The sequence below is a fragment of the Podarcis raffonei genome, chromosome 15 (genome assembly GCF_027172205.1).
Source record: "Podarcis raffonei isolate rPodRaf1 chromosome 15, rPodRaf1.pri, whole genome shotgun sequence".
In the NCBI taxonomy this organism is placed as follows: domain Eukaryota; kingdom Metazoa; phylum Chordata; class Lepidosauria; order Squamata; family Lacertidae; genus Podarcis; species Podarcis raffonei.
In genome coordinates, this window is record NC_070616.1 from 1,094,312 (window position 1) to 1,104,220 (window position 9,909).

At 45.9% G+C, this 9,909-nt stretch overlaps 1 protein-coding gene and 1 long non-coding RNA gene across 4 annotated transcripts; one reads left to right on the forward strand and one right to left on the reverse strand.

The window, feature by feature from the left end:
- Positions 1-705: 705 nt before the first annotated feature.
- On the reverse strand, positions 706-7,761 carry CRK (CRK proto-oncogene, adaptor protein). 3 transcript variants are annotated; one of them, XM_053367725.1, is made up of 3 exons: positions 7,488-7,758; positions 5,941-6,479; positions 706-3,861 (listed from the first exon to the last, which is right to left on the reverse strand). In XM_053367725.1, the coding sequence occupies exons 1-3, from the start codon at positions 7,681-7,683 to the stop codon at positions 3,724-3,726; spliced, it is 873 nt and encodes a 290-aa protein (XP_053223700.1). In that variant the 5' UTR covers positions 7,684-7,758; the 3' UTR covers positions 706-3,723. The 3 variants fall into 3 exon arrangements, with proteins under 3 accessions (XP_053223700.1, XP_053223702.1, XP_053223701.1); XM_053367727.1 differs by having other exon boundaries at positions 3,751-3,861; positions 6,111-6,479; positions 7,488-7,761; XM_053367726.1 differs by having other exon boundaries at positions 3,762-3,861; positions 5,874-6,479; positions 7,488-7,761.
- On the forward strand, positions 7,736-9,841 carry LOC128403096 (uncharacterized). The gene is made up of 2 exons (XR_008327865.1): positions 7,736-9,120; positions 9,337-9,841. It is a non-coding gene; the product is annotated as an uncharacterized LOC128403096 (long non-coding RNA).
- Positions 9,842-9,909: the final 68 nt, after the last annotated feature.

Here is a 9,909-nt window from a genome sequence, read left to right on the forward strand (position 1 = left end):
TTAAATAAAAATAACCAGTTGACTTAATATTGGCAGACTGGCTTCAAACCTGGTTGGCAGGATAAGTGCGATGGAGAAAGCTTTCCACAAGAATTATTTGATTTCTGTGCTACCCTTCATCTGAGGATCACAGGGTGATTTACACAGCATAAAGAGCTCAGGAGGGCGGAGAGCCCAATGGCACAAATTTTCAGACTTCCCCGACGTGTATCTTTATAATCCTCATCTGCAAGGCACTCGATGCCAACGCTTGCCAAGAGGCCCATAGAAACTTTGGACTAGCGCAGTGCACAAGTAGGCTGCAAAGAGGTAGAAATAGCTCAGTTACAGTGAATATTCGGTACCGTGAGCAGCTGGCATGTCCACAGGGAGAAGTTGGTTTGAACTAGTTTATTTGTCAGCTATAGTCTCAATAGCCACAGTGCAATCTAAATTTTCAAGCACATCAAAGCGGTGTCAAAACTCTTATATGCCATGTGAGTTATATATAATTTAAACTGGCAGGAAAACTGAAACTCATCAACTTTGGGGACACATAATGTCCTTTTAATAGTAATTCAATTTGCATCCTACATCTACCAAGAAATTGATCCTAATGTGCAACGCATGTAAGAAAATATTGAGGTACCTTTCCCATTTTGTTACAATCACCCTAGGTATCTCACATATCCATACGTCTATATTTTTAAAGCAATGAGTCACAAATACGGTTTTTGCAATTTTTATTTACTTCACGTATTATGCACATGTCAATTACATACTACAAAAAGTAACTGTCAAGAAAGTGTGTAGTGTTATATAATACAGTGGCACATTTTTACATGTTTTTGATTCTTGTTCGCTTACTTAGTATCTTTCATCCAAATGGCATGTTATTAAAGATGATTAAAATACTTGCAGTATTAGGAATTCCAACAGATTAACAAGATTAAACCACAGCAAGTTTTAGTATGAAAGGCTGGGTTTGACTTAGATGGAAGACAGGATACACAGCAGCCCATTCAAAGAGAGTTCAGTATACCGATGCAAAACTCCACCAAAGAGAATGAAAACAGGGCAGCCGTTGGCGGTGCTGTAGTTAGAAACCTTTATGAGTTACGCTAGCTGTAGCACAAGTTAACCACCCAACACTGACCAAGTGGCGCAGTCTTAAATCTCTGAAGTAACTAGGAAGGAAGGAGCTTCACTGTGGAAAAGAAAAAGCAGCCTCCGATCTTGTGCAGGAGTTTAATGTCATCCATGCTTCCCTGCCTTCCAGCCTTACTCAGCACAAACATTGAAGCAAATGGAAGTTTGTTTTTTTCTGTTCCGTCTCAATCACTGTTGCATTCTTAAACACAGGGACTTTCCCCACACAACTTAAGAGAAGGGGTGGGGGGTCTTCCTGATGTTGTTGGATGACAATTCCCATCACCTCTGCACTACTGGGTGGGTTTGCTGGGCTTGACTGGAACTGAATGCCAGCAACATCCGGAGGACTGTTGATTTAGGCACAAAAGCTGGTTCCCTTCCTTCTGCCAAGCTGATCAGTTCCAAACTGAAATGGACTGTAATACCTATATTTTTTATTTAAAGATGCAGCACATCAAGGTTTAATTAAAAATATTGCATTTCTCTGTAAAATACAGTTCCATGACAAAATTTAATAGTGTGAAAGAGGAACTACTAAAATCAACAAAAGCAAAGAAAGGTCTATGGATTTTAAGACTGTAGCATGTACTAAAGCTGTTTAATAAGGAGTTATGTTATCTTACAGGAAATGCTGTAAAAAGAAAAGGGAGGAACTTGCTGAGGAATTGGTCAACTTTACAGAGACAGTCAGGTAGATCTCAACTATCAAATTCCAGTTAAGGAGCAGAATTAAATAATAATAATCTGCGTTCCCCATAGAAATCCAAGAAGGTTCATGAAGGCAACTGATTGTGTTCACGGCTTGCCCAATAATTTGGAAGCACGATCTAGATAAAACATGCAAGAAGCACCATCAGAAGGAATATTACCTGCCAACCTGAATTATTGATCAGCAAGAGCATTTTGCTAAAACCTGCCTGATGCCGTCACACATCTACAGCCAATTTGCATTACTCTGCAGGCACTGCCCTTTCAACGTAAAGCAATCGCACTTAAGCAGAAGTGAAGAACATGACCACTGCAGCGTTCCAGCCCCAAGGGCCCAACACACAGTGGTGTATTCTGCACATGGTCTTCATACTGGGATCCAGCTACGCCACTGCAACGTGTAACAAGACAACGCCCCACTTATATGGGATCATCCAAAGGACATTTCAGTCCTTTATCCTTTAGGAAGAAAAGCCTTCTTTACAATTGCTGCATCTGGGTGGATGGTTGGATTGTTTAAAAAAGGATGTGGGGGGGGGGAAGCAGCCTGGGAAATATTAGCACAAAAGTTGGATGTTTAAGTAGTGGAAAAAGTGAAGGGATAAAAATTAATTTTGTGAATTAGAATCAATCCCAAAGCATTTAAGTATTTCCATTAGTTTATTAAAAATAAGATCTTCATGGAGCCATCATGTGAATGCTTTACAAATGGAAACAAACAGACCTAAATAGCAGGTTTTAAAAAAAGGTTTTGGCATTTTGATTTCTGATGGCCATATTCAGTGCTTATTTTCTGGGGGTACGCACACCCCTAAACGTTTTGTGAATCTAACAGGAAAAGAAACTTTTTTTAAAAAAAAATTTGTTTCTTCTCTAGCACGGTGAATCGTCCGTTCCGTTGCTACCCCCGATGACGGCCTCATTTCCTGTCACGGTGTTTCCTGAGTCTCAGACGGAATGAGAGTACCCCTAAACCTTTTATTTTTTTTAGGAAAAAAGCACTGGCAATACTTATCTTACTATACTGAATGAATAAAAGCACGCAAAGACTTTGAGGCACTTCCATTCCTTCCTGCAGCGCATCAAAGGTTACATCTGGAGTGTAGTGCTCAGATCTGTAACAGATTCAGCAACTTGTATCGTTACCCATATTAGTGAATAAAGTGCAACAAACATAGTTCTCTGCACTTAGAAGGCGGCCAAACAGTCTACCTAATTTTTTAGGTTTTAATCTCTACTTCTGGAATTAAATCAGTAACTTGCTATGCCTGTACTGGAGACTGATTTCTGAAACCCCCTTTCTTGGGAACTCTGGGGAATAGCCAAAACCCAGAATAGTTATACAATAGCTAACCCATTCAAATGATGGTAGTTATGCAACAGCTACCCCAGTATCAAAATAGTATGTTTAAACAGTCACCTGCAATGTGCAAATTGTACTTATTATGCAACAAGCAGTTATGATGCAGGAGTTGCAAATCCAATCCAAAGAGAGGAAATTTTCTTGGCTTAGCAAGTTGTGAGCTTCCTACTTAACCATTCAGGTTTGCTGCCTACAGACAAAGCAATGGGACTGGTAAAGCCATACACAAGAACCCTCTTGAGGTGGCCAAATCCTACTTCCAGCAGGGAGGAGGGGAGGGGAGAGGGGAAGTGATGTCTCTGATTTACCTATCCTTATGTGCCACTTTTGGCACAGAAGCCATTGAGTTTCGTACCCTGAAAACACAAGCCTCTTTTAAGTGTCGGGTCCCAGGGATATTTCAACAATATCAGTGTCTTGCAGAAGTGACACTGCTTTTGACATCTAGGAACAGTCTATGGCAGCTGCAGTGGAACACAGTGTGTTTGTTCCCATCTGTAAGCAGAACCGTTGAGCCATACTCAGCTGAAGTCTTCCTCAGGATTCTGTTGATCGAGCAGCCGGACATGCGTGAACGGGAAGTGTCCTCTCCTGCCATTGCACTCTCCTTCCCACTGGCCACTCATGTTAATCTTGGTGACCTTTACCAGCTCACCGACCTGCAGCCAAGAATGAAATCACCACTGTTAACAACTCCTTGGACAAGTAGAGTCCACAATTATTTGGTCAAAGTAGTCAGTCACAACACTATACTGAGCCAATAACCCCTTTCCAAAAGCACCAAGGAGAATGGGAAGCAGTGAAATTCAGACACACAACCAGCAAAGCATCAGTGGAGACTCTTGGCTTGACTCTTCCAAGACCACAGAATGGCCTTCCTGGTGCAGCCTGCACAGCTGCTTGCATATTTCCGTTCCACTGTATCCAGGAGAAAACACAAAGCGGCACCATCTCAGGTGCTGCTCAAAAGCAAGTGAAGTCACTTGGGAAAAAATTAAGCTCATTTAACAGGCAGCCTACAATCACAAAAGGTTTCAGGTTTGAACTGGCCCATTTTATTGCTTTCATAAAACCAAGGACCACTCGGTCAAATGATTAACTACATGCAAAGAGCAGAAGGCAAATCCCACTTGCTGCAGGAACTGAAGATCCCAGTGGGGCTTGGATTTAGCGCCAAATTTATGATCAGGATGAAAACTACCTGGTGAGCCTAAGGAAACAGTGTAGCCTCCCAATAAAATTAAGGAAGTGGAAACAGTAACACTCCCATCAGGCAGGCCTCTCTACGACCAGACTCCTCCCTGGAAGCAGGACAAAGCCTTGCAAATCACCTGGGTCACCTGAAAGACGGAGCAAAGAGCCTCTCCCAAAGCAGCTGCCCTACAAAAGTCTGCTTTGCCATTTACTGCTCCAACCTCTTACTCTTGAACAACTGAAGTTAGGGTTTTATCTACTCACATAAGGGAAATGCTGTATACAGTGGTACCTCTGGTTATGAACTTAATTCATTCTGGAGGTCTGTTCTTAACCTGAAACCGTTCTTAATCTGAGGTACTGCTTTAGCTAATGGGGCCTACCGCTGCCGCTACATGATTTCTGTTCTCATCCTTATGTAAAGTTCTTAACCCGAGGTACTACTCCCAGGTTCGCGGAGTCTGTAACCCAAAGTGTTTGTAACCCGAGGTACCACTGTAGTATGAAAGCATAAACCTCTAAGGAGACAGTAGACCTTATTGAACTGCATAGCAGTGTGCTGCCCCCAACATTTGGCATAGCAATCTGTTTGCCAAAGCAATGTGTCTAATCAGGCCTTTCAGAAAACTGCCTGGATGTAGAGAATCCCCTTGTCTCTGAACAACACAGAATCCTCATTCTTTTGGATACACAAGCCTGCAGAATGAAACAATTCTAAAGTTCAGTATAGGCTGCTCCCAGATTTCAGCATAATTAAACCTTTAAGGAAAAAACAAAAGTGGCAATCGCATGCGCTAGAGAGAGCAGGCAAGCACACCCTGCCTGCCCAAGGGTCCAACATTAGACACGTGTCACATTTTGTAAAGGACCCCTGGATGGTTAAGTCCAGTCGAATTTGACTAGGGGGCATGGCGCTCATCTCTGCTTTCAGGCCTAGGGAGGCAGTGTTTGTCTGCAGACAGCTTTTCCAGGTCATGTGGCCAGCATGACTAAACCACTTCTAGCACATGGGGCACCGTGACAAGTGCCAGAGACACAGAAACACCATTTACATTTAGTACTGTAGATGCATAAGGATACAGGACAACATACAGTGGTGCCTTGCAAGACGAAATTAATCCGTTCCGCAAATCTCTTTGTCTTGCGGTTTTTTCGTCTTGCGAAGCACGGCTATTAGCGGCTTAGCGGCTATTAACGGCTTAGCGGCTTTAAGAAAAAGGAAACAAACTCGCAAGAACTCGCAAGACGTTTCGTCTTGCGAAGCAAGCCCATAGGGAAATTCGTCTTGCGGAACGACTCAAAAAACGGAAAACCCTTTCGTCTAGCGAGTTTTTCGTCTTGCGGGGCACCACTGTATTGCTGCAAGGTGAGGACTGGCCCCTTAATGGTATGTTTTCACCGCCCCTTTCATATATTTTAAACAAAGAATGCATGAAAAACATGGCTACTTTTGATTAACAGCAAAAGGATTCTTAACCTCTTAGGATGCAAGGCTATTTGAAAGAGAAATTGCTTGAACCAATCTCTTTTTGCCCATTATGTACCTCCAAAGCCAAGGCTGTCTTGTCGTAGGCATTAGGGACCCGCTTCTGGATAACCCGGGCAAAAATGGGGCCATTCTGGAGGTTGGGGAGCGGAGTGTTGATGCTGGGCTGGGCATAGGGACCTGGCTCCGGCCCACCCAGCGGCTGTGGGAGCGCACTATCCTGGTTACCTCCAATCGGAGCAGATACTGAAGCAGAGGCAGGTCTATACTTCTCGACGTATGGAACAGGGATCATCCCTCGCTTGCCTTCGCTGTCTTCTGCATTCCACCACTGCTCTTCAGGCTTTTCCCGGATTCTCAGTATGTCTCCTTTTTTAAATGGAAGATCTTCCTCATCATTGCCATTAAAGTCAAAGAGAGCACGCACATACTCAGCCTCTTCCTGCCTCAGGTGCACATCACTGTTATGTTTGGATTTTGAAACAGGTTCTATCAAGGTTGTAGTGTCCAAGTAGTGTATTTTGTAGAACTCCAGTAAAGCTGGCAGGGAGTCAAACTCTTGGTCCCCTATTCGAAACCTAGGAGGATTATTTGACCCTGGGAGTAGGAGGGGAGAAAGAAAACTACAGATTACTTACTCCAAAAACTATGAGCATGGCCAAACAGATAACTCTGACTGTAACTAGCTTTCTTTCAGTACAATCAACTTTTCAATTTGTGACAGTCTTAAATATTTAGCTTATATGCAACCATGTAAAAGCACTCTTTTTTACTAAGGCAGTGTTTAAAAATATCTAATACCTCATTGTAAAAGCAAACAGAAAAACTCTCCAGTGTTATGGAGGGTCACCACACAAATGTGCCTTGTCCTGCATCTTCAAAGCAAGCATCACTTGCGCAATCTTCTCTCCATAATGGAATGCATTATGGAGAGAATGCATGCATAAAGTTGTGCATTCAATTTACAGGGCACCATCTGAGCCCCAACCACCAAAGTAACCAAGCCAAGCGGTTTTACACCACTGTCAACAAACACTTGATTGCAAACTCGGCAACTGCTGCTCTTTCAAAAGATTTCAAAGGCGCTTCATGCCTTTAAAGCAGGTGCAGGTGAACCTAGCAAGCAGCAACAAACACAACACTGGAACTTTGAAACAATTATAAAAAGCCAAGCGTAGGAGCAGCGCACATCTTTTCGGGGGCCAATCGCAACAGCAGGAAGCAAGGAATCGGAAACATTGCTGGCTGGAGCGAGGCAGGATCCTTTCGCGGACCGTCTGGTCGCTCCTATTTTTGTTGGGGGGGGGGATAAGAGAAGAGCGAAGGCGGAGTCAGGAAGACTCAAGTTCCCTCTCTCCCAGTATCCAGCTAACCGAGAACTGGGGTCCACCCCGTCTCAGGCGAAACGGAGGCGCGGCCCAGCCCGCCAGGAAACCGAGGAGGCTTCGGTCCGCCGAAGCAGCCTCGTGCTGGGGCGGCCCCGCCCAAGGCAGCGCCCGAAAAGGCCTCCCGCCGCACCCGCTGGAGCCGCAGGCCCCTCGCCCACATAAAGGGGCGGGGGAGGCGGCGAGGCCGGCCCGGGGCCCCGCTCCTCCCTGGGCGCACCTTGGCTGTTGACGATGTAGTGGGAGACGCGGGAGCTCTCGGAGACGGAGAGGACGAAGTCTCCGGGGATGCTGCTGGAGTCCCGCACCAGGAAGGTGCCGTGGCGCTGCCCCTGCAGGAGCCCCACCGCCTCCACCCGGTTCAGGCGGCCCCAGTACCAGCTCGCCTGGTCCTCCGCGTCGAACTGCCCGGCCATGGGCGCCGCCTCGGGCCGCCGCCGCACCAGCAGGAGCAGGAGGGGCCGCAAGCCCGGCCGCCGCCGCCGCCGCCGCCGCTTCCCTCCCCCCGCCCTCCAGCCGCCCAAGATGGCCGCCGCCGCGCCTCACCGCCCGGAAGTGACGGTGGGCTCGACCGGAAGCCCTCTGAGCGGGGGGGAGGAGAGAGAGAAGATCCTGCTGAAGCGTCATAGCTCTGCGTCACGGCCGGAGGCTTAGAGCTAGGCAGGGAAAGAAGGGTCTCTGACAACCCGGAGAAGGAACTTCCGGAATCAGAGTGTCTTGCAACTTACGTCACTGTCCCGAAAGCTCCTCCCCCGGCGCGCGGGGGGGGGCAGCAGATCTTTCCAAGGGGCAGCTCTGAGGGCCCGAGGGGGCCGCCGCCCCCCAATAAAACATTTTGGGGGCCGCCCCCAAGTTGATGGGCATTACTATTCAAATAGTGTGCCTGCACCACGTCCTGTGATTGATTATGCGGGGCAGTGCTTACCAGCCCCCCCCCAATATTTTATTCACGTTGGTAAAATATCCCACCCTCCCCAGCCGAAGCCGGGCTCAGGGCGGCTAACAACAATAAAAGAATACAACGTTCTAAAATCATTTCCTTATAAAATTAATTCAAATCAAATTGAATAATAATAAATCCCTAAGATCTTTATGACGTAGCTGCCAACTATGATAGCGGAAAGTGGTGCCTCCATGGCCAGGAGCAGTCTATCTCCTCCTGCCTGAGACAAGGTTTTTAGTTGCCCCTTTGTGAATAGGGTTTTATGGATTGCAAATGTTTTATTGATGATTTGTTAAATTTTAGGTATGATTTATGCTGTATTTCTAATGCTCTATTATGCTTTATCACGCTACTGTTATTTATTGCTTGTAAGCTGCAATGGATAACAGCATAGAAATGCAATCAAACCCAGCTTCTAAGGAGGCCTTTTGCCACGAGGTCCTGCTGCTGCGCGTCTTTCCAGGCGCTTCTGTGGGAAGCAGACAGGAGGGCTCGATTGGGGTAGACACCCCCACATTCTAGTCCAGCAGAAGCAAGTCTCTTCTCCTGTTTTGCTGCTTGGAATCTCCTGTGGCTGCAGCAGCTTTAAATGAAGCCACTTAATATTGTTTGCACTGGCTGGCAGCCTGCCACCCCCTCCGGAATTGCATGCTGGGGACATTGCCACCTCTACCGGTAGATGCTGCCTGGGACAACATGGGTCTTCTGTATGCCAAGCATTGGCCCTTCCCTAGAAGTTGGTATGGAAAAATTGAGGGGAATAGGGCTGTAAAAGCCAACCCCAAGTTCTATGGGTCAGAAAAGTTAGTGTGGAGGCAGGAACCAATGGAAAGCAAGCAATATCTTTATTTTTCTGCTGCAGCAGAGTCCTCACCATCACCTTGCAAGGAGGTGATGCCCCAGGATAAAGGTGTGTAAGTGCTTTTGAAGACTTTAGAAGTCGTCCCTTAGCCCAGAGGCTTTCAACCTTTTTGAGTCCACGGCTCCCTTGTCCAACTACAATCTTTCTGCATCTCCCCTGAGGGGAAACACTCCAAGCCTCAGGAGCCCAGTTATGTCACCCCTTGTCTGCAAAACTGACAGACCCTCAGCTTTTTTAAAACAATCTCCTTTTGTATTCCCTCAGGCTCCTCTGCTCTCCCAACTCCTTGGGAGTCTTCTGGACAGCAGCCACCACTCCACCCCAAAGAGAGGTGTCTCCTCATGCTGCCTGATGGAAAAAGAGATGTGAGTGGGCATCAGAGGAGGGAGAAAAGGAAGGAAAGAGGGACAGAGGCCAGAGTTGCCTGCGGCATCCCATCATTCAAAGCACTCCAGGGTGCCATGCTGAAAACCCCTGGACTAGGGGTCAGACATGGCTGCAGTCTTGCTCTCTGTCCTATTTTAGATCACTTTTATTTGGTGGTATATTTGGCATTCCAGAAAACAGGGCAGGTGCTGTTTGTTTTGTATGCCCTTGAAGAGACTGAATAAAAATTATTATTATTATTATTATTTTTAAAGTATAAAAATAAAAAACTCAGCCAAATGGGCGGGGTATAAATAATAAATTATTATTAATTATTCTTATTAACATACATCCATAAATGACAAGTGTCATGGTTAAAGCAATTAAAGTGTTAAAATGCTGATTTTTGTTTTATACTTTGTTGGGTGTAGTGAAGGGTTAACCTTCTGTGCCTCGAGCTTTGGTGTTTTA

What these genes read in the sequence shown, in the direction of transcription:
- CRK (XM_053367725.1), bottom strand. Translation starts at nt 7,683, where the DNA reads ATGGCCGGGCAGTTCGACGCGGAGGACCAGGCGAGCTGGTACTGGGGC. An exon ending in CTACATCGTCAACAGCCAAG is followed by an intron (nt 6,480 to 7,487) that starts GTGCGCCCAGGG and finishes TCCTACTCCCAG; the next exon opens with GGTCAAATAATCCTCCTAGG. An exon ending in AGACAGCCTTGGCTTTGGAG is followed by an intron (nt 3,862 to 5,940) that starts GTACATAATGGG and finishes TCTTGGCTGCAG; the next exon opens with GTCGGTGAGCTGGTAAAGGT.